At 40.4% G+C, this 24,810-nt stretch overlaps 1 protein-coding gene and 1 long non-coding RNA gene across 5 annotated transcripts in view; one reads left to right on the top strand and one right to left on the bottom strand.

Moving 5' to 3' along the window:
• Nucleotides 1–11,354: 11,354 nt before the first annotated feature.
• On the bottom strand, nt 11,355–19,473 carry LOC139162235 (uncharacterized). 3 transcript variants are annotated; one of them, XR_011558281.1, is made up of 5 exons: nt 19,020–19,473; nt 18,153–18,263; nt 17,912–17,984; nt 15,079–15,174; nt 11,355–11,717 (listed from the first exon to the last, which is right to left on the bottom strand). It is a non-coding gene; the product is annotated as an uncharacterized lncRNA (long non-coding RNA). The 3 variants fall into 3 exon arrangements; XR_011558280.1 differs by lacking the exon at nt 18,153–18,263; XR_011558282.1 differs by lacking the exon at nt 17,912–17,984.
• Nucleotides 19,474–19,791: 318 nt separating this feature from the next.
• Nucleotides 19,792–24,810, top strand: part of SLC44A1 (solute carrier family 44 member 1) — a 91,280-nt gene continuing 86,261 nt past the window's right edge. Inside the window, exon 1 of one of the 2 annotated variants that reach the window (XM_070742372.1) lies at nt 19,792–20,134. In XM_070742372.1, the coding sequence (XP_070598473.1) occupies nt 20,105–20,134 (30 nt within the window). In that variant the 5' untranslated portion in view covers nt 19,792–20,104. The remainder of the gene's footprint in view (nt 20,135–24,810) is intronic. The other variant, XM_070742373.1, reaches the window with a different exon arrangement.

Consider the following 24,810-nt stretch of genomic DNA (forward strand, 5'->3'; position numbering starts at 1 on the left):
CTATCCTTCCTCCTCCTTCGGTGTTATATAATACCTTTCAGATCAATAAACCATCTTCTCTTTCTTCTTTCATCCAAAAATCCATCTAAGGCAGTGATGGGCAACCTTTTTTGGCTTGAGTGCCAAAAGGGGTGTGCACGCACACAATAGTGTGCACCCATACCCATAATGCAATGCCCTCTGCCCCTCCCATGCGTGCGCACAGGCCTAACTGAAGTCTCTGGACTTCCGGTAGGCCTGTTGGGCTGTTTTGCGCTCTTCCCAAAGACTCCTAAAGCAAGCCTGGGAATGCTGAAAAATGGTCCAGTGGCCAACTGGAACTTCGGAAATGAAACAGAGGTGGAACTGCCTTACTACTTACCTTCAGATAATTGCAACCAGGCCTCGCATACCTCGGCCCATTTTTTCTGCAGCCAGCAAAGCTTTCCTGAAGGCCTTCGCTAAAGGCCTCTCTAGCCGATAATAGAGCTCTGGATTGATCTGGAGCTCTATTATCAGCTTCAGAAACCTTCACGAAAGACTTGCCAGTTGCAGAAGAAATGGTCCAAGATGTGCGAGGCCTGGCTGCAACTGTCCAAAGTCGAAGAAGTTCCTTAAGACCTCTGACAGCGGAAAGGATGCTGGGGGCGATGCACACAAGTGAACCTCCAGTTGGCCCATTTTTTGCTGAAAATGGCCAAAAAGAGAGCAAAAAACCAGCTGACCAGTGTGCGCATATGTGCTGGAGCTGACGTAGGGCAACACCTCGCCTTCCCTCAGATATGGCTCTGTGTACCACCTGTGGCATGTGAGCCATAGGTTCACCATCACTGATCCAAGGTTTTCAATCTTTCAATAAAGTATGTGTGTTTATTAGATTTGTATGCCGCCCCTTTCCGTAGACTCGGGGCGGCTCACAACACAATAAAAACAGTTCATGACAAATCTAATAATTTACAATTTAAGATATTTAAAAAAACCCATTATTAAGCAGACATACATACAAGCACACCATACATAAATTATATAGGCCCAGGGGAGATATTTCAGTTCCCCCATGCCTGACGACAAAGGTGGGTTTTAAGGAGTTTACGAAAGGCAAGGAGGGTAGGGGCAGTTCTAATCTCTGGGGGGAGCTGGTTCCAGAGAGTCGGGGCTGCCACAGAGAAGGCTCTTCCCCTGGGGCCCGCCAACCGACATTGTTTAGTTGACGGGACCCGGAGAAGGCCCACTCTGTGGGACCTAATCGGTAGCTGGGATTCGTGCAGCAGGAGGCGGTCTCGGAGATATTCTGGTCCAATGCCATGAAGGGCTTTAAAGGTCATAACCAACACTTTGAATTGTGACCGGAAATTGATCGGCAACCAATGCAGACTGCGGAGTGTTGGAGTAACATGGGCATACCTAGGGAAGCCCATGACTGCTCTCGCAGCTGCATTCAGCACGATCTGAAGTTTCTCTGATCAAACAGACCAGTTGTGCCATTTCCAAAAGTTCTGATATATTCACTCATTATTCTTCCCTCATTGGGCATATGATAGTCTTGATGCAGTTGCCATATTTAACAAAATCAATCTACCATGATTCATTGTCCGTAAGTCTCAATAAAAAGGCTGCACAGAGGAAAAATTACAGGCACGTTTGCTTAAGGTGTTTGAAACATTCCATGTCTTCTTTTCTAAAGTAATTTATTTCTACCTTTTATTATCTAGTAGGGCTTCCTTTGCCAGATTAATGAACCGTGATGTAAATGTTTTATTTTTCAGGCTCTTTAATTAAATATTTGGCCAATAGCAGTTTTCTTCTGCCTCTCTAGCATGGAACAGGATTGGGTAATGGTGCTATAAACCAAGCCCTGTAATTAAGCCATTAATTGGATGGATTGCAGTAGCCACTGTGGCAGCTACTTTGAAAGTTAATCCTAAATACAGTTAAATAAGGGAGATTTCAATCATGAAAATAATTTTGGGGGAGGGAGGTTCAATCTTTCCCCCCCTAGATAAATCAAAATTATCCCTGCTTCACAGTTGTTCAGATTAGTGATTAGAGTAGAAAGAACCACCACTCCTGTGGTTATATCAACTAATCAATTTTATTATCATATAACATTTCACAAATTCATCATCTTACTAACATGAATGATATTAATTCTTACGAGAGTGATTTTCTACTTCCGTACCATTTGTGGTAGAGAGGAAAGGGAAGGGGAAGAATAAACAGGCTTGCTTTTAAAAACTGGGAGCTATAAAAATTGCTTAGATACTGCTCATAAATTAAATTATACTCTAATATATATTCTTGCTTGCCCTATGCAGTAAACCCAACAACGAATCTTCTAGCCTCTCAAAGAACAGTAATTCCCTTATTGCATTAGATTTATAGCTCCAAGGTTTATTAGTGTTTTTGAAATGTTGTAGTTTGGAAGAACCACAACAACAAAAAATAGGAAGGGGGAAAAGGTAAAATTAGAAATAAAACACACGTTTGCTCTGGAGTTGATGTCTAAATAGATGGAAGGCATTGAATTGGAAATAGTTGAACCAATAGAATAGAAAGCTGAAGATCTTAAACCATCCGTCCTATCTATAGAAGATGACCAGGCTGATGGGAGGGGTCAAACGCTCCATCCCATCTTTAGATGACTGAGCCTCTGGGAGGGGTCAAATGCATCATCAGTCATGAGTCTATAATTGTGTGTATAATAATTGGTATATTGTTCTGTGTATAATAATTGGTATGTCTTATTTTTGAATTTCACCCCTGATCTATTTGGTTTCCCCAAGCTGCCGGGGGTGTGTGTGTGTTTATTTTGTCTTTCTCACACCCTCCTGGTGAAACAAACAGTATCGCCTACTCTAGTCCCATTCATCTTTATCTTCTTGGCTCTGTCGATGTGACTGCTTGAGAGCATCCCCAATGAAACTGCAGCCTGGGAATCATAGGCTTTGCAATCCTATATCTAGACATCTGGGCACTGAAGTTAGATTTAGTCAGATTTACAGTTGAGTCGGTGGGAAGAGATGAGCAGCGACCAGGTGGACATGGGCTGGGCAAATAAGGACGACTTTTAGCAGCTCTGCGAACCGATTCAAATTGTCCCTACTGCGTCTCCAGAGCTGGGCTGAAGTGATTTAATTTCACCCGTGGGTGACGAGACAAAAATCTTTGGCTTGTCTGAAATATATGAAAAGAGGCCTACAGAGTCAAGTATTGCATCTTGAGAATTAATTCTTTTAAAAGGAGCGTCTGTGCAAAGCTCTCAGTATAAATCACTTGAGCTTTCAATGCAACTAATAAAGAGAGAAGTGACTTCATCAAGAAAAGGCACTTAGTTCACAAAACTCTGGGTAAAGAGGCTAAGTATTATTTTTCCTCAACGTTGCCCTCTGTTGAGATTGCTGGATTTGGTGTGATAAATGTTACTTTTCTATGATCTTAAGAACCTCAAGTGGTACATGGTGTCCCTTCGCAACTGCTTGTTCCCTAAGAAAACAAATGACAGTTCCCTTTAGTGTCATCCCTTTTTAAAAAGACTTTTGTCTCCGAGATTTATTGCAAGAGCTTAGTAAGAGATTTGTAGCAAGCTGCACTCAGCCTTTGGGCTTGCATACCCATTCAGTGCCACAGCCATAATTCTCCTAGAGTGGAATGACAGAAGATCACAGTGGCTAATAATGTATTATGATGATACTGTCTGGAATAAGAAAGATTGTACTCCATTTGCAGCATCTCATTTAGATTACAAGAAACTTTTCTTGCGGAGCAAAAACAAATGTATTTTTCTGGTGGCAAACATTAATGCTGAGTAAATTAAGCAAAATCAAGAAAATAATAATCATCTCCCAATGAGGCATTGCCTTGATGTGGTTGGGGGGCAAATAACTGCCATAGTCAAGAAAAATCAGAAGATGCGAGGCTTAAATTGCAAACTATAATCAGAATCTCTGAATTTCAGTCCAATCAAGAATGCTTTTACCAATCCATCAATGGAGAGACTGCTGTAAATCAGTCAACACCTGACAAAGAAGTTAACAGTGCTGCTTTGGGTAGAGATATGGGACCAAAAAACAAAAAAGAAGAAGAATTTTGCTCCATTTTACCATCTTTCTTGCCACAGTTATTACTGTGAATCACTGCAATTGTTACGTTACTAACAATTATTAAGTGAATTTGGCTTTCCCATTGACTTTGCTTCTCAGGTTGCAAAAGCTGATTATCTGACTCCAACCATGATAAATATGAGTGGGTTGCCAAGTGTCCGAATTTTGATCACATGATCACGGAGATGCTACAAATGGTTGTCACATTTTTTCAGTGACGCTGTAACTTTGAACAGTCACTAAACGAACTGTTTTAAGTTGAGGACTACCCACGTAAGTATATGTAATATGTATGTGCATCTCTCTCTCCCCCCCTCCCCCCTCCTTTCCTCTCTCAAATACAAACATAAATTGTTGATATAACTTATTTTGACCTGGAACATAGGATTTATTTTTCCATGCACATATGAACTTTGCATATCCATTAGATCTATCTACAAGGGTAGAATGTGGCTTGACTGGTTTTTAGCATCAAAGAATTCTCGCTTATAACCAGCAGGCAAACAGTGAAAGATCTCGCTAGGACACAGCCAGAATAAAGGTTGTCTTATTCTTACTTGATTTTGCTAGGTACTTTAGTTAAAAGAACCTGGCAAACGTTGTGATACTCGAGTCCACTGTGTTTCACACAACCGTGATGTATTGGGTATCAGGTGCCAGCTTTTCACATGCCCCCATGAAAAAAATGCTCTCATTATAGCATTAATTGAGCTAATTGTAACATGTAGATCATGTACACCTTTCAGATCGTTTATAATAAGTCTGTGGGATGAGCAATGAATAAGGTTTGCCTGGAAATAATTGCTGTGCTCAGTGCTCAGATCACACCTTCTTATTTGGCCATACTTCAATAGCTATCACAGCTTCTAAGCATCTAATCTGCTGAGATCCAATCCCAAATTGAAGGAAATAGAAAAGACTTTCTTGGCCATGCCTACTACAAGTTGATCTTGAATTAAAATGAATCCAAGACATATGAATATGGTTATAGGATTTTATTTCTCTTTTCTTCTTTATGCCATTATACAGAGTTCTTAAAGGCTTTAACAAACCTCCTCTGTACACCCAGCAAGAAAAAAAAAATCCAAGTCACTCTTTTGGCTTGTCATTTATATTTTCTTTTTAAATTTTAAAATCTCAGCCAGGCTTTTTTTTTGGGGGGGGGGGGGGATAGTGTTAGATCCAGTAAAACATTACTTTCTATCATTCTCTTGGCCTGTCAGATGTAAATCCACATTCAACACCATCTCTATCTTGTCAGATAAAATTTCATTTTTTCAGTAACATCCTTTGGATCTAGTCCAGGGATGTCAAACTCACGTTGCCATAGCATTGTCATGTGACGTATCAGGACTTTCCCCTTCGCTAACCTGGGCATGGGTGTGGCCAGTGTGTGATGTATCCGGCCCACAAGTTTGACAGCCCTATCCAGTAGTCCATCCATAGAGGAAGACATCCTTACTGACATTGTTGACAATGTTATTATTTTCTGACTCCATTCTTCAAAAGTCATTCTTCAAAAGTCTCCCTTAGTATTTTTGTCATAACCATCTTGCAGATTATATATCTTTCTTCTGCCTAAAATCTTTAGTCCCCTTTACTGTCGAGATTTTGAAATCATGAAATTATCTATGCTGTCTTGTAAATACCAAAGCAAGATCTATTTCCCATTTATTCTTTGTAATTAATTCCAAAATCATAAGAATTTCAATATCCTAATTTTATCTGTACCTAGTCCAACCATAATTTCCTAAAATCAAAATCTTATTTAGCTTTTAACTACTTACTTCAGATTGAAATTCTTAGCAATAGCACTTAGACTTAAATACCAGTTCATAGTTCTTTACTGCCCTTCTTAAGCAGTTTACATGGTCAGCAGATGCCCCCAGTAATTTGGGTCTTCATTTTACCCACCTTGGAAGGATGGAAAGCTGAGTCAACAGTCAGAACCGAATTCCTGGCACTTGCCGTAGTGTATAATATTGCATTCTAACCACTGCACCATCACAGCTCTTAAATGTATAATTAGTTTTATTTTGTTCAGGATTAAAGGCAGACACTTTTGATGTCATTTAAATTTGTCATTCTAAAAGTCTCTAATTGCTTAGAAATAGTTAATGGAAAGTGATTAGAATGTGAGTTTTGCAAATTTAGTGTCCTTTAAAAGTCTCTATTCAGTTGTGAGCAGAATAGTTACCGTAATCCCATTGTCTCCCAGCACTAAAACCTGAAGAAAAGCACTCTTCCATGATCTCATGGGGAGTAGTCATCTGGAGCCCATGTGGGCAATCTCCCTTCCTCTTCTTATCTGGAGAGATCACGAGGGACTAGTCTACTCACTGGTTTCTGGGGGTTTTGCTGTGGTCATTGGTTTTGCTTTCATAGAACATCTTCAATTCACTACAACTTCCCTTGAAGCCATAAATTGATAATATTCTGGATGTTTAAGCCTTTACAACATTATCCTCCCTCATAGTTTGCTCAAAGAAATATTAAGTTTGCCATATCTTTCTGGTCTTTTTCTATAATAAAAACATGTTTTTTAATTTAACAGAGGCATGGAAAAGTGTGGAACTCATTACCGGATTCAGTAGTGTCAACCCCTAACCCCCAACATTTTCCCCTTAGACTAGGGATCCCCAAACTGGGCAACTTTAAGCGTAGTGGACTTCAATTCCCAGAATTGTCCAGCCAGCTTAGCTTGCTGGAGAATTCTGGGAATTGAAGTCCACAAGTCTTAAAGTTGCCAAGTTTGAAGACCTCTGGAATTAGACTATCCACGATTGACCTCTCCAGGTTCCTAAGAGGTCAGTAAGGGGCGTACATAAGTGCACCAGTGTGCCTTTACTCCCCTGTCCAATTGTCTCTCCTTCATCTCATATATCTTTTATTCCTTTCATATATCTTCTCCTCTATTTTTATGTTTTCTTCTATCCTTTTGTCTATTCTCTTCAATATGTATTGTGCATTGGACAAATAAATAAATAAATAAATAAAATATATAATTTTTCTGAAGGTCTTACAAGGAATTTATAACTTGTTGCTTTATTGATCCCATTTTCCCATTCATAATAGAGACTATAGGGGGCCTGGAACTTATAACAGTTCATTTAGTGACTGTTCAGTTACAGTGACACTGAGAAAATTTATTAATGACTATTTTTCACAGTTACAATCTTTGCAGCATCCACATGATCATGTGATGAAAATTCAGATGCTTGGCAACTGGTTCATATTTATGACCCCAAGGTCATATAATCAACTTTTGTGACCTTTGGACAAGCAAAGTCAATTGGAATGCCAGTTTTACTTAACCACCGTTTTACTAACTTGTCAACTGCAATGATTCACTTAACAATTGAGGCAAGAAAAATTGTAAAATGGGGCAAATTTCATTTAAGAAATGTCTCATTCAATAACAAAAATTTTGGGCACAACCGTGGTCATAAGTCAAGAACTACTGGTACTAGTTGTTACCACACGAGAACCACTGTGTCACTCAGTTTTTGAACACTCTCCTGCGGTTTTGGTAAAAATCTATATTTGGCGCAACCTTTGGTAATAAAGATGCTCTGTATCCCTCTTCATATCTTTAATTGTCAGGATAGAACACAGGAACAACATATTCTTTCAAAACAGAACAATGTATTAACCAGTGCAAATATTTAGAAAGCCAAGCATGGAGAAATACTCTTGGGCCAATATTGCCAAGTTATAACGTTCTGAAACAGTTCAGCTTTGTTTACTTTTTGTAATATTCCATTGGTGAGGTCTTGGCCTGACAAGTTGAGGTCAAATCCTCTGCTGAAAAGCCTTGAGCCATCTCGATTTATTAAGTATCCTTGAATGTAAAATTGACTTTTGAGGTGGCACGCTAGGTGAATTATTACCTTAAGGAGAACTGATTCTAATTATATTGTAAAACTGAGTTATGCCATTGCTTTTGGATTTAATCCATGAGCTGCTTAACTAACTCTTAATATGATTACATATCTGAATATTAAACTTGTTTCCATTGTTTGAAAAGGCACTCCATATATATAACAATTTTGGCCTCATCAGCTAGCCATACCCTTTACTGGGATTTGATCCTGGGACTTCTGTCTTGTAAGGCAGAGAATTAACCTCTAGGCCACCAGATCTGATCCCTTCAGCTTTGTACCAGGGAGGGGTATATGTTTTTTCTGTTGGATTACCCTGGTATATTGAAGGAACATCATAGCTCCATTTTGCCTCTAGGCCCAACCCAGGGCCATTTCAAGGCAGTTAATTTATTCATAGCCAACAAACTATGTTCTGTATGTATCACATATTTTTGCTAAAATTTTAAAATTAAGGGAGACTAGGATAGATCTATTTTGGCCTTATTTTGGCCTCATCAGCTAGCCATACCCACTGGGACTTGAACCTGCAACCTTTGCCTTGTAAGGCAGAGAATTCTCCTCTAGGCTACAGTATCCAATCCCTTCAGCTCTGCACCAGGGAAGGGTTACATATTTTTGTGTCGAATAATACATATGTGTGTGTGTGTGTGTGTGTGTGTGTGTGTATGTATGTATAAATGAGAGATTTAAGAAGAATTATTTGTTTAAAACAAGCCACTTACGTACTTATGTAACAAATCTGATGACCTTCTTCAGGTTCTCATTTAGGATATAGCAGCAAATGCTGTAGGTGAGAAAGCTTTTTTCTCTTGGCTTTCCACCCACTGTTTCCCATTTGTCTTCTTCCTTCTAGATTAAAAATAGCTGGGCAGTGGTTGAAGACAGAGGAGGGAGATATTTTCTCCCTCCTACTCTGCACAATACCAATCAAACTTTAAACATGGAAGGCTACCATCCTTCTAAGTGATGGTCTCATTGGTTTCTTAATATATCACACCAAATAATTTATCTGAACGGTGTTGTTTTAGTTTTATTAGGACCCCTCCCCCACCAGAAACAAATGAATTTGGTTTATTTAGGTGGTATAATTAGGGAAAGCAAAAGTATCAACAACAGCAAGAGCAGTTTGCTCCATCCCATATTTGGGTTGCCCTGATGGACCAGGGGCGGCGGGCACTTAAGAAGGCAATATTTTCAAGCCTGTTAATATGTGCTTGAAATAAATGTTTTCAAGCAGATTTCAAAAAGTGAGAGCGAGAACTGCCTTTTCTTGCCACCGATACAGAAGGCAAGGTGCTTTGCTTACCTTAAATTTACCATGTTATTTGCAAGGCAAGCAGGGATGTTTATTTTTTTTAAAGTCAGAACTTATTTCTCTATCAATTTTGCAACAAGGTGCTAAAGCTAATTCTGGGAAGGTGAAGTGATTTGCCGTTAACACCAAAGGCTTTTTTCCTCTTCCGTGATTCATCCATCACATGCAAATCTGTTCTATTTAAGATGACTGTGAACTGAACCAATCGTCTTATCATTTGGCATTCCAATCCAGCACTTTCAACGATCCCCCTATTTATCGAATGGCTATAGCAATCATGGGCTTTCCCAAATATGCCCATGTTACACCAGCACTCCGCAGTCTGCATTGGTTGCCGATCAGTTTCCGGTCACAATTCAAAGTGTTGGTTATGGATAAAGCCCCTCATGGCACCGGACCAGATTATCTCAGGGACTGCCTTCTGCTGCACGAATCCCAGCGACCAGTTAGGTCCCACAGAGTGGGTCTTCTCCGGGTCCCGTCAACTAAACAATGTCACTTAGCGGGACCCAGGGGAAGAGCCTTCTCTGTGGCGGCCCCGGCCCTCTGGAACCAACTCCCCCCAGAGATTAGAATTGCCCCCACCCTCCTTGCCTTTCATAAGCTTCTTAAAACCCACCTCTGCCGCCAGGCATGGGGGAACTGAGATACTCTTTCCCCCTAGGCCTTTACAATTTTATGCATGGTATGTCTGTATGTATGTTTGGTTTTATAATAAGGGTTTTAACTGTTTTAATATTGGATTGTTATATGCTGTTTTTATTACTGTTGTTAGCCGCCCCGAGTCTACGGAGAGGGGTGGCATACAAATCAAATCAAATCAAATCAAATCAAATCAAATAAATAAATAAGAGACCACATTTGGAGTACTGTGTTCAGTTCTGGAGACCTCACCTACAAAAAGATATTGACAAAATTGAACAGGTCCAAAGACGGGCTACAAGAATGGTGGAAGGTCTTAAGCATAAAACGTATCAGGAAAGACTTAATGAACTCAATCTGTATAGTCTGGAGGACAGAAGGAAAAGGGGGGACATGATCGAAACATTTAAATATGTTAAAGGGTTAAATAAGGTTCAGGAGGGAAGTGTTTTTAAAAGGAAAGTGAACACAAGAACAAGGGGACGCAATCTGAAGTTAGTTGGGGGAAAGATCAAAGGCAACATGAGAAAATATTATTTCACTGAAAGAGTAGTAGATCCTTGGAACAAACTTCCCGCAGACGTGATTGGTAAATCCACAGTAACTGAATTTAAACATGCCTGGGATAAACATATATCCATTGTAAGATAAAATACAGGAAATAGTATAAGGGCAGACTAGATGGACCATGAGGTCTTTTTCTGCCGTCAGTCTTCTGTTTCTATAAATAAATAAATAAATAAACAAATAAACAAACAAACAAATAAACAGTGATAATCAAACTGGCTCTGAATATGGTATGCCTATTGCTGGTAGGTTTGGTTGTGCTGCCTTAAAATGAGACTTGTATTCTAGACGGGCTGGACTTTCATAGACCATTAAACACATTCTGAGTCATGCAAGTAGCAGGCAGGAGGGATCTAGTTCTGCAGAAGCTGGAGGAGATCCAAGAGAAAAGGGAGTGTTGTTTTGCCTACTGTTGTGAATCCTACCGATGTCATGAAAAACAGGGCTGGGTTGATTTAGCGTTCAAAGCTCATCTTTTCGGTGGGAAGTAGAGCAGTATCCTGGTTTTGAAGCAGGCTTCCAGGCATTACCAGATGCTCTGCAAATGCTCTTTCTTTCACCCTAGCTGGGAATTTACAGGAGCCTTGAAGGTGATAGAACTACAGATTTGACTTCATTATTTTATGAATATGAAATCCCAGCATGGGAACGAAGCGAGATTTAAAGCTGCAGTCATAAATATATTTACTAAGGAAAAAGCCCCAGGAAATACAGGGGAACTCATTTCGGAGAAAATATGCACAGTCGTAAGTCTTCTGACTGTCATGAACGCTGCTTCCTCACAGCACTCTTTAAGGTAGCTTCCCTAAAGCCAAACGGAAAGAATACAGCAATCTTCTAATGATGTGTGGTTTGACAGCCCCGGAATTAATATTGATTGATTTATTTGTTTGCAAATTTTACGTGACAGCTCATATTATATAAAACTACCCTAGGCAGCTTACAAATACATCATAAAAATACAAGATTAAGACTCTTTGACACACCACCAGTGCTATTATATTGCCTTCTCAAAAAAATCCCCCACCAAACAATGCTAGGCTCCCCTCCCCTCCTATCCAGTGTCTGAGAGAAAAGCCTTAACGCCAGAAAGGTAGGTATCCTTCATTTTGAGAATCCAATTGTCTTCAAAATGCAGATCAGAGGGATCTTCTAAGTAGAACAAATGGCTGTTGTTGGAGTTCAAATCTGTATGCGGAAATCATTGGCATACAATATATAAATTGACCACTAGAAGCAAGAAATATAAAAAGAGTTTAACATGCTGTTTACTTTGGTGTGAAGACTAAAAGGAGGTCATGAATCATTATGATCACACCCCCGGCTTACTTCAAGGTTAACCTCCAACTTCACATCAAAAATGTTTACAACTTCTGCTGACATAAGAGGGACTTTAAGATCATTTCCAGCACTTTATTTCATTCTGGTAACGCCCCCACTCCACCAGTCACTTATCTTCAGGGCCATTTAAAGACTGAGTGCATTTTGCTTTACAAAACATCTCTCAGGTCTTCTGTCAGTCCCTTGTGTATATGAAAACAATGATATTTTGGAGCACAACACACAATGGTTCTTATTCAGGTTAGGGACTGGTCTGCTAGTACTGAATAGTTTAAGACTTTCAGATGCTATACACAGGTAATTAGTGGCTCCTTTGACTTGCATGGTCGATGTTAGTCATACAGAGAACCATCCCAGGTAAGTGCCAAAGAAGTAGTGTAACAGTGCCATATTTTCTGCTTTATTGCCACATTTAACCAGAGGTTTACCAGTTTTACAGAAAAGTAATAGACTTGTAAGAAGATTTGCTATACAGTGTTCCCTTGATTTTTGCGGGTTCGAACTTTGCAAATAGCCTATGCCACGTTTTTTCAAAAAATATTAATTAAAAAATACTTCTCGGTTTTTTTCCTATACCACAGTTTTTCCCACCCAATGATGTCATATGTCATTGCCAAACTAATAATTTTTGCAAATAACAGAAAAAATAATTAGTGTTAATAAATAATTATGTTTATAAATATCAGGATCACTAAGTGTCTTATTCAATGGTGAGTACCAGTAATAATGGTGAGTAAATGGTTGTTAAGGGAATGGGAAATGGTAATTTAGGGTTTAAAGTGTTAAGGGATGGCTTGTGATACTGTCCATAGCCAAAAATGGTGTATTTACTTCCGCATCTCTACTTCGCGGAAATTTGACTTTCACGGGCAGTCTCGGAACGCATCCCCCGTGGAAATCGAGGGAACACTGTACTTCCTGTCATTTGGACCTTCTGATCAAGAGGCCTATGTTCAGAAATCATGACATGTTTTTGGTATGTAGCACCTCTGCATAACTTATTTGCTGCTTGGATATCATGAAAGGTAATTATAGCTTGCTTGCTTGCTTATTTATTTAATTTATTGGCCACTCATCTTAGCTCAGGGTAACTGTTATATCCCATAAACCTACCCATACTAACCCAAGTCTGCCACAAGGATTTCTGCTACTGCCAATAATGCCATCAAAGGAGGCATTCCATACTCAACATTTGGATAGATCTTCTATTCTGCTTTGTTGCCAAAGTAGAGTTGAAAATGTGATCAGCACTTAAGTTATTATAATATAAACTGGCTCGTGCACTGGATAATTCCCCCATCTTCGCAAATCGCACTTCAAACTCACTAAAAAACCTAACCCAAATCGTCTTCACTATAGACCGCGTTGAAAAAGCAATCCGTGATCTCAAACCTTCCTTATCTGTCGGACCAGACGGTCTGTGTGCATACTTCCTAAGAAAACTTTCTTCTGCTCTAGCTGAACCCCTAAGCATTATCTTCGAAAAATCCTTCAGGACCAGCACGCTCCCCAACCTGTGGTCAAAAGCAGTAGTCATCCCATTTTTCAAAAAAGGAGACCCTTCACTAGTTGACAACTACAGACCAATTTCACTATGCTGCGTCCCTTGTAAAATCATGGAATCAATTATAAATCGATTAATCACCCTTTACTTAGAATCTAATAACCTACTCTCAAACAAACAATTTGGATTCAGAAATAAACTATCCTGCAACCTACACTGCAAAAACATATGGACTACCCACCTAGACCAAGGAAAATCTATTGATGCAATTTATATTGACTTTTGCAAAGCCTTTGACTCAGTAGTTCACGACAAATTACTCCTAAAACTCAAATCCTATGGCATCTCAAGACTCCTCCACAACTGGATAACTGCTTTCCTGTCAAACAGGCAACAAGTTGTCAAAATTGGAAGCGCCATTTCCACCCCCATCCCTGTCAAAAGCGGCGTTCCCCAGGGCAGCCTACTAGGTCCTACTCTTTTCATTCTCTTCATCAACGACCTCTGTGATCACATCACAAGCAACTATGTTCTTTTCGCTGATGATGTAAAACTATTCAACACCACGGACAACTCATCTACTCTCCAAAAAGACCTTGACTTTGTCTCAGATTGATTCAACACCTGTCAACTTCAAAAATCAACCAATAAATGCTCTACCCTCCACATCGGCAAAATGAATCCAAACCTCATATACAAACTGAATAAACAAAATATCACAGCCAACTCCCACTCAGTTAAAGACCTTGGAATACTAATATCAACCCACTGCAACAACATCGCCAAAAAGGCTTCCAGAATTGTTAACCTGATCCTACGCAGCTTCTGCTCCGGCAATCTCACACTACTCACCAGAGCCTACAAAACATTTGCCAGACCCAGCCTTGAATACAGTTTTTCTGTTTGGAACCCACACCACATCTCGGACATCAACACCCTAGAAAACGTCCAAAGATACTTCACCAGAAGAGCCCTTCACTCCTCCACTCGAAACGGAATGCCCTACGAAAACAGACTTTCAATCCTAGGCCTAGAGAGCTTAGAACTATGACGCCTAAAACACGATCTAAGTATTGCCCACAAAATCATATGCTGCAGCGTCCTGCCTGTCGATGACTACTTCAGCTTCAACCGCAACAACACAAGAGCACGCAACAAATTCAAACTCAATGTTAATCTCTCCAGGCTTGACTGTAAAAAATATTACTTTAGCAACCGAGTTGTCGAAGCTTGGAACTCATTACCTGACTCAGTAGTGTCAACCCCTAACCCCCAGCATTTCACCCTTATACTATCCACAATTGACCTCGCCAGGTTCCTAAGAGGTCAGTAAGGGGCATACATAAGTGCACCAGTGTGCCTTTCGTCCCCTGTCTAATTTGTCTCCCCTTATCCCATATGTCACATATATTTCCTCCCTTTCATATATCTCCTCCTCCATTTCCATATCTTTTCCTTATAAGTAATACTCCATGCCCATTCCCCTTGATGTGTTTTGTGTATTGGACAAATAAATAAATAAAATAAATAAAAATAATAGCATTTTAGTGCTATCCAGAAGGACATGGCTTTCCTTGTCTAAAAGATTTGCTTTATTTGCTTTTTTTTGTAACATGCCTATTTGTTAGACTGATATTCTTTCTTTCTTTCTTTCTTTCTTTCTTTCTTTCTTTCTTTCTTTCTTTCTTTCTTACTTACTTACTTACTTACTTACTTACTTACTTACTTACTTACTTACTTACTTACTTATTTGATTTTTATGGTTTTCATCACTTTCTTCTCCCGGTTCCCTTTCATTTTGACCCTGAATAGTTCAGGTTATTTATCCAACTCATTTTCCCTCTATAAAGGAAAATATTTTTAAGCTCTTAACTAGAGATAAATAACATGTTTTTCCTATCACTGTTATTTTTAAAAAAATCTTTAATGACCTTCATTTTTATTTCATTTTTGTGAGGGCCAAAGTCTCAAGACAATTTTTTTTAGAAAGTTTAGTCCCAAAGTTAGTATTTCTCATCCATGCATTTTTCCACTGCATGAACCTGATTTTTTTTAAATTAAAAAAGGCTTCTGCTATCTATCAGCAAGAAAGCTGCCTCCATACTGGAGAAAATTATTTTTGAGTGAACAAATGCAGCACGTGTCTTAGCCCAAAGGACACATCTTTTGAAGTTGAATTTTGCAAACTATGTAGTATTGACTTGAAGGAACTGGTTGGAATAACATATAGCACTCTCACAGAAATGGCATTTGTGAATAAAAGGGAAAGTGCAATGAAAGTTTAGGAATGTGATGTACAGTATTTCTCCTCCTTTGGGACTTCAATCCTTATCCTTTGTAGCCACTGACAAAGAAATGCAGGATTTGTAGTTCAAACATCTGGGTAACACCAGGCCATCTACTTATATCTTAAATCAGCGGTCCCCAAACTATGGCCCGCGGGCCGGATGCGGCCCGATGAGGTCTTTTAACCGGCCCAGGGCAGCTCACGAGATTTTATTGATCAATATAATAAGCTCCCGAATCTCCTGTCCACTCACCGCAGTCGGCTGATGAGCGAGGAGAAGGTGGCGAGGCAAGGAGGCGGGGAGTAAAGCGGGCCTGCAATTGGCCAATTTATTTCTTTCCTTTAGGGAGAGAAACTGTTGCTGCCCTATGGCAGAGCAGCAATAGTTCCTCTCCCTAAAGGCGAGAAATAAATTGGCCAATTGCAGGCCCGCTTTCCTCCCCGCCTCCTTGCCTCTCCACCTCCGCGGTGAGTGGACGCGAAATTCAGGAAAAGGCGATGGAAATTGAAAAACTGTCCACTGAGTGTGTGTGGGGGGGAAAGGCGGCTGCTTGAAAACCCCTGACCTCCATCGCCTCCCCCCCGTCCACGGCACAAGGCAAGCACACCTCGCCGCTGACACAGGCGGTGGGGACCGCCCTGTCTCCCTTCAGGGCCTCTTTGACAGCTCTCGGCATCAGCGGACGCCATGGCGTCATTGTTGTTGTCGTAGCAGCCACCCTGCACTGGCCAGTAAAGCCAGCTGCCCGAGAAAGCAGCGCAGGAAAGCGGCGCATTTAAAAAGCGCAGGGCAGCCGCCGCGAAAACAATGGCCCAATGGCGGCCGCTGAAGCCGAGAGCCCGAAGCCCCCTCTCCAGCCTCAATACCAGGCTTCGGGCGAGCAGAGCTGTGCGCTGGCGGCGGGAGCTGTTGGGGACGGCTCTGCCGGGAAGGGCTATGTCAGCAGCGAGGTGGCCGCGCCGGCATTGTTCCTTCTAAGCTGCATGCGTGACCACCTCGCACAGAAACATTTGCCCCTTTGCGCCGCCCCACCACCCGTTCCTGCAAGTAGAGGTCAGGTGCGTTACCAGGAGGTGGAGGAGTGAACGTGGCTACTGCCTCTCAGCTGCAGAGCCGAATGGGGGCGGAGGCAACAGCGGAACCCGGCGCTGGGGACATGCGGGGCTGTTCATCCAGGGGGGCGTGGACTGGCAAGTTGCCCTCCGTTCTCTCTCTTTCTCTCTCATATACCACGCCGGCAACAAAGAGAGAAAGAGAGAGAGCGGAGGGCGGCTTGCTGGTCCACGCCCCCCTGGATGAGTGGCTCCGCATGGTCCCAGCGCCGGACTCCGCCGTTGCCTTCGCCCCTGTTCGGCTCTGCAGCTGAGAGGCAGTAGCCACGTTCACTCCTCCACCTCCCGGTAACACGCCCGACCTCTTCCTCTCTCTTTCTCTCTCTGTTGCCGGCGTGGTGTATGAGAGAGAAAGAGAGAGAGAGAAAAAAGAGGGGAGAGAAAGAAAAGAAGAGGAGAGATAGAAATGGAGAGAGAGAAAGAGGGAGAGATAGAGAGATACAAAGAGAATGAGTGAGAGGAGAGATAAGAGAGAGAAAGAGAGGGACAGAGAGAAAGGGAAAGAAAGGTAGAGAGAAAGGGAGAGATACAAAGAGAGTGAGTGAGAGAAAGAGAAAAGAGAGAAAGAAAAGAGAGAAAGAAAGAGAGAAAGGGGGAGAGGGAGAAAGAGGGAGAGATAGAGAGGGAGAGAGAGAAAGAGGGAGAGATAGAGAGGGAGAGAGGAAGAGGAGAGATAGAAAGGGAGAGAAAGAAAGAAAGGGAGAGACAGAGAGAGGGAGAGAGAAAGAGGGAGAGATTCAAAGAGAGTGAGTGAGAGAGAGAAGAGAAAGCAAGCAAGCAAGAGAGAAATAGAAAGAGAGAAGGACAAAGAGAGAGAGAGAGAGAGAGAGAGAGAGAGAGAGAGAGAGGGAGAGAGAGAGAGAGGGAGAATAAATATTAAATATTGTATTTGTTCCTATTTTGTTTTTTACTTTAAATAAGGTATGTGCAGTGTGCATAGGGATTTGTTCATACATTTTATTTATAGTCCGGCCCTCCAACAGTCTGAGGGACAGTGAACTGGCCCCCTGTGTAAAAAGTTTGGGGACCCCTGTCTTAAATACTTATGCTACAGTACTAAAAGCCTAGATTTGGGTGATGAAAAGTATTCTTTAAACATTTTGTGTTTACTAGGGTGACTTTTGTATTCATTTTTGAGCAAGTTCATTCAGTACAGCTGCTTTGTAGTCCCTCACTTACTGGCTGTTTTGAACCTTTATCAGTTGCTACATGAAACTTAGCACTTCTCCAAAATATTCCAATTCAGAGGAAACTTGATTATGTGAAAAAGAAGAAAAAGGAAACAAAAAAGAGAAATACAATTCCATTGTTACAAAGCATTCACTGTACAGCAGTATAATTGTAAAAGAATAACAAATACTGAGGCCTACATAATTGAGAACAGATCTGAGAGATGTTAATTCAGGGATGAAAAACTCACCTCTGAATGTTGCTGAGCTATGATTGCCATTATACCCTGCTATTGCACAACCACTGGAGGACTATAGGTTCCACAGCACTATTCTAGCTGCTCATCTATGGTAATATAGACCTATGTATTCAGGAAAAAAAACCTCTATTCAAATTGGGTTATTCTTAACATCTATTTACACTGCTCAAAAAAATAAAGGCAACACTCAAAGAACACATCCTAGATCTGTAAAAAGTTGAATGTGCTGAAAAGAAAATGAAATTGATTGTCAATCAGTGTTGCTTCCTAAGTGGACAATTTGATTTCACAGAAATTTGATTTACTTGGAGTTATATCCTGTTGTTTAAGTGTTCCCTTTATTTTTTTGAGCAGCATATTATCTATTATAATATCTGTCTGTCTGTCTGTTCTGTTCGGGTCTATCTGTCTGATTGTAGCAATCATATTCTTTCCATTTTTGAATGTTATCATTCCAAAACTGTTTGTTTTCCAAGAAATCTTTACACAGTTCTCTTATTGCAACTGAGTTGTGCATGAAAATGAAATGCATACACATGTTCTTCCTGTTTTTGCTTTACTTCATTTCTATCTCATCCTATTGGTCTCTCAGTCACATGCTAGACATAATTTCCATAGGAGAGGCTCTATCATCTTGCTATATCTTCAATCCTTTCTTGGCATTTTATTTTATTTAATAGTATTAATAATAGCTTATCTTTATTTTATTATAAATTCGTTGTTGTGAGCCACCCATTCATCTAGAGTCAGGCATGCAAGTTTAATCTTCATTGTCATCCTCTTCTTCTTAACCAGAATATTATTTCCAAAATGAAAAGAAACATGGTATACTGTACATAATACATGGAAAATACCTACTGTTTTAATTTACCAGAAACAGTAACATTCTCTCCTTTTCCAAACTTGGTCATTGGACGAATTGCCGTATTTGCTATATAGGTGTGTACGTGCTGCTATCCTTGCTTGTTCGGTTATTCTGCAGCTTTTCCGAGTAACCACATAGGGTGATATAAAGGTCACCGTATGGTCAAAACATACAGAACTTTATGAAGGACAGGAAAAGGAAAGTGCCCAAGGTCACTCGGGGATTTAAACATTGACAACGGTCAACAGAACAAGCCCTGGCTATTTACTCAGAAGTAAATCCTATTGATTTGCCTGAGATAAGAACTCGTTGATAAACAGAGATACGGCTGCAGTTTCAATAATTTAAAGTTTCTCACGTTTATGCGCTAATTATTTCGCCCTAACCTTCTCTCCGACGGAGAGGTAAGAAGGGGGAAACACAAAAGAGAGGTACTGCCACCGAAATACAAACCGGAAGCGTGTCGGGCTCTTTTAAAGCGGGGGACAGCATGGGGGGGGGAGGTTTCCCTGAAGGAGGTGCCAACGAATCCTTCGCCAGAGCCGCAGTGATTTCAAGCGGGCAGGTCCTGGCGCTCCTCCTAATTCAGCTCGATCGTCTCCCCGCGACACCGGTAGCGCCGTTCCGGGTTTGTTTCTAGGACGCGCAGCAGCCTGGTTGGTGGAACCCGAGCGAAGCGGAATCTCAGGCGAGGCGGCCGCCTGCTGGGGGAGGGAGGGAGGGAGCGGGGAAGGAGGGGTGCCGCTCCTCCTCTCCTTCCCCCGCCCCATCCCTAGCCCCGCCCTCGGAGGCGCCGCGCGGCGCTGCCGTTGGGATGCGGGTGGAGGGGTGAGGGACGAGGAGCCGTCGCCTCAGAGGAAGCGGGTCGAGGCGCCGCTGCAGACTCGGAGCGGCGGTCTTGAGCTCGCGAGCGGCCCCTCACGAGCGGCGCGAGCAGCCCTTCCTCGTCCCCCTTCTCCCCTTCCCTCCCCCCCGTCGCCTCGCTTGCCGCCGTTGCCCTGGGGCCGGGCGGGCGACCGGGAGACCGCGGCGCTTGGATGCCTGGAGCTCGCGACAGAGACCTAGCCCCGAGCCCGCCATGGGCTGCTGCGGGAGCGCCGCCTCGCAGGTAAGCGCGGGAGAGAATGGCTCTCTTGACAGACAGGCAGCCCCCCCCGCCGCCTATTGAATTCTGTATTTTTCTCCCCAGTCAGGAGACTTCTCGTCTCCTTCCCCCCGGGCGTTTCTTGGGGGGGGGGGACACCTTGTTTACCTCCCGACCGAGTCTGGCCCCCCCTCCCCCACCTCCTTGGGTTGGTTTTATTTATCCGGATTTCTCTCTTTCCCTCCCCGGTAACTTATTGCGACCTGAAACTAAATTGTTTTTGGGGAGGAAAGTGCCCCGGACTACTTCCTGAATCGCCACCCCCCTCTTTCCTTCTCCTCCGCTCTCCTTTCGCGTTTGGCTCTCCCCTCTGAGCCGCTTCCTCGGGGGTTGCAAATCCGGAATCGAGCTCAAGAGAATGGTTCGGATTTGCTAACCGCCGCGGCTTACTACTACTACTACCCGTCTGATTTCTTCAGCATCCTCCCCGTCTTCCGGTGTTGGGCTTTTGGGTATCCTTGTCTCCGCTCGTTTCTTTGTCCTTCACTAAGCCAGAATCTGAACTTTTGTTGGCCTGTTGCTCGCTTCTTCCACGTTTCGTTTTCCTTTGGGTGTGGAATCCTAGAACATTTTTTTTTTGCTCCTCGGAAAGCCTCTGGTTTGTTTATTTATTTAACTAATTTATATGTCGCCCAACTCCCTCCTACTCTGGACTCTGAGCGGCTTACAACAACAAAAAGGGGCATCTAAACAGAAACAGTTCAAAAGGCAATGTAAACCCCTTAATAAAATCATACATGTCTTTTCTTTGGGAGCCGGATCTAGAAGATGTATCACTTGATCATTTGAATATCCTTAAGGGGAGTAAGAGCATCATTAGTTTTCTTCCTTTCCAGTCTTTTGCTCTTAGTTTGCTTTTTACATTATTGTTTAATAATGACCTAATATTAGATTTGGTCTCATTCCTGCGAGTCTTAAAAATGATGATGATGATAAATCAATTCATAACTATCTTTTCTTCAATTTGGGCAAATTTACTTCCAAATAATAATAATAATAATAATAATAATAATAATAATAATAATAATAATAATAATAATATATTAGATTTGTATGTCACCCTTCTCCGAGGACTGGCATGGGAAATATCTTTCTCATCAATATCCTACAATTCCTTTATACAATATGTTTGGTATTATATGACAATTTTATCTTTGCAAAAGTATCTGATCAGTAGATTACAGCTGTAACCCAGTGAGGATTACCTATATCCAGGTGAAATATTGCAGTTCCTGTATCATATTTCTTTCTTCCAATATCCAATTGTCTTATCTTTTATGTGCCCTTAAGAATTCAGGAATGATTATCCCAATAATAATCTCTGTGTATATAATTTTTGTAATAGTTATTTGCACCGAATAAGGATAGAAGTCATAATACGATGATTTGATTCATTTGTGTGTTGTTGCGGGTGCATTCATAGTTCTATTTTGATTGAGTATGAGGATGGAATTTGTTGAAATTGAACATTCGAAGCCCTCAATCACTAATGTTTTCTTGCTGGAAGTGTTGTTCCAACTTCAAAATACTGAAAACTCTCCATTTTGTGTTCAAAACACTTTCTTACTCATCAGGATGGTTATGAAATGTAACATTAGAAAAAGTTCAAAACAAATATTTTAATTTGGATTAGTATTTATGGGCACAAGTTGTTAGAGAGACACTAAAAACCTTTCCAGGAGGAGTAATCTCAAGTGAAATAATTATCTTTGCAGGTATGTTCTCTTGAGACTTCCAGGTATTTTTGCAGTGTTACACAATGTTTTACTGAGCTGTGGAAAATTTTCTTTCTCCAATGATAAGCACAGTTAATTAGTTTCAGACTACTTTCTCTGATTTTTTGTGCCTGTCTAAATAAAAAGTAGTTTGCCAGTGTTCTATCTCTCCCACTATCATTTTTCATTTATTCTTTCTTTAATGGCTGTAGATAGAAACTTCAGTCCAAACATGGAACTGGTAGTTTATTACATAATAACATTTCATATATTTGGGTGTGGTTCGGAAATACATGTAGTAGATATTCCACATTCCAAATTTCTGGTTTTAAACATATAATGAACCAGCATTGTGATGACTACCATGTCTTATTTGAATGGAAATATGTGATGGGGAGAAATCGGATCATCTCTGAAGATGAAGTCAAACCATTGTGGTAGATCATAAAGTACTCTATCCCCTTTTGCTAATTTAAACTTTTTGTTTTAATACATGAACAAATGAGAATTAGTAATTTTTGAGCTTGGTACCAAATGTACTTTTCTTTTATTTCTTCTTTGTCAAAAAGCTTGTTGAAATATTTTGGCCTTTCTTTTGTTGTCATTTGTTTGATTTTTTGCGGAAATAAACTGCTTGCATTAGTATCCATTACATGGTGTTCAATAATGAGACTGTGCATTCTGTGGTTTTGGATTTTGCAGTTCTGTAAATAGTCATGCCATGTGGCAGCAGTAGATAATGAGCCATTAGATGGGATTTTGGTTCTGTTCACCTCCAGTAATTTTCTTCTGAGATGACTGAAAAAACAGCAATGGCTTAGTTAGCTTTAACAATTTCTTGTTGTGTGTTGACTTAAAGCATAGCCAATTGTTCACACTGTGTATTATCTTTTCCATTCTCTGTCTCTCTCCCCCCCTCCCCGCATTCTTTACCTCCTTATCAGCTTATCTTTTCTTGTGGAGCTTTCACTTCAGGTTGAATTGGTTCTCAGTCTTTTGACCTATTTGCCAGTGTCACTTCTGTCAAATTGCTAGATTTTTCTTACTTAGACCATCAATGTTGTAAAGAAAAACAGTGGTCTATTCTGTGCATTCACTAATAATAACTGCATCCAGTTCAATCTTTGTGCTTATTACAAAGCTTTCTGCAGGTAGTATATACTACATCAATTCTTCTTGAATCTTTTGTTCATATGTTCTGTGTCCAAATGATTTTTTTCTTTTTCTTTATGCTTTACTCCTTCAGTGTTCCATTTATATTAAACTTGAATACAAAGAGCGTAAAGTACTTTTCAAAATATCCTTATCCTGATTTATATTTAAATATTTAAACTATTATCTACATCAGAATTTAATGATTGCTGAGAAATTGATGGGAAAATTGCCATTGCATTTAGTTTTCATATAGTTTCCTAATTTGTATCTGTTCATGTAAAGCATTTTAATAATTATCTTGACATACTGTTTTTATTTCTGTTTTTTTCCTAATACTTTAAATTTTATCCTGATATTATTTTTTAATACAGGGTCATTTGAAACATTGTCTATCCCACTCAATTCATTCTGTGGAAATAGTTCAGTCAAGTTTTTCTGCTGCAATTTTATTTTTCTACTTTTCAAAATGTCAAATCTCATTTTAAATTTCCATGGCTGGATTCCCCCCCCCCCTATACTCACCTAATCTTTAACAGTTATTATAAATTATGTAATATATTATGGTAAATCTTGAAAATCCCATTTTCAACTTAACACTTTTGTAATCTGTTTAAATGCGGAAATCCGTCTTCCAATAAACATTCTGAATTTAACCAGGGAATGGAATGGGAAGATTCTTTGTAAACAAAAGCAGAAGATAAATGAAACATACATATCTTTATGCATATCTATTCTATCAGTAGATGTATTCCCTTATTTTCTTGAAAATAACATCCTAAATGTAATCATTTCACCTTGCAGCAACATATTTTTAACACTAAAATGAAAGGGAAGTTTCAAGCCTGTCTGAAAGCAACAATATGCCCCTAACTTTCTGGGCCTCATGAGAATATTTGAATATCCAGTACATGATACTTGTTCAAAATTGCAATTTGAGTGTCAACAACACCAACATATCAAAAAGCAAACAATTCACTGAGCAGCATTCTCTTCAGTTTATTTGTTAAGAATACTGTACTTCTGGAATCTAGATAGATAGATCGAGGCCATGCTTGAAGCTTCCATATTTTGCAACATGGAAGCTTGCCATTTGTTGTAGTTCTTCTGGTTGCTTTTTAACTGATTAAAAAATCAGGAAGGATGAAGAGTTTAATCGTGCCAAGGAACAGGTCTTAACTATATTGTCATACCCCAATATCATAATTGGGATTCTATTTGACTTAATTAATTTAAGAAAACCATTTTGGGGTAATTGTTACATCCCTAAGCTATGTATTCCCGCCTTAGGCACAAAGCCAGCTGGGTGACTTTGGGCCAATCACTTTTCTAAAGAACCTTGCCAAAGAAATTGCAGGGACTTATCTAGGCAGTCTCTGAGAATCAGAAATGATTTATTGGAAGGGAAAAAAGGTCGTGTAGACCTTTATTTTTTTTCTAGAAATCCCAACTATTTATGTGTTTTAAATTTAAAAGTGTGGTTCATAGGACACGTGCTTTAATAATTGCACACTTTTCTAAAGCCCTTGACTGTAATGTGTGCTGCATAGGGCTAATGGAGCAGTGGAAAAATTATTTTATTATTTTAATATCTAAAGCTATTTCCTGCAGAGAAAGATAGTATAAGTTTCCATGCAATTTACAAATCAAAGATTTCCCCGCAGTCCAGTGCCCTGGAAACTTCCTTTACTGGAAGGATTAAATGTACATGTGTGTGAGCATATACACAGTGTGTATGTTCTGTTACTTGGTTCTTATTTTTCTCTTTGCTAT

This window comes from Erythrolamprus reginae, chromosome 2, assembly GCF_031021105.1.
Source record: "Erythrolamprus reginae isolate rEryReg1 chromosome 2, rEryReg1.hap1, whole genome shotgun sequence".
NCBI classification, from domain to species: Eukaryota; Metazoa; Chordata; class Lepidosauria; order Squamata; family Dipsadidae; genus Erythrolamprus; species Erythrolamprus reginae.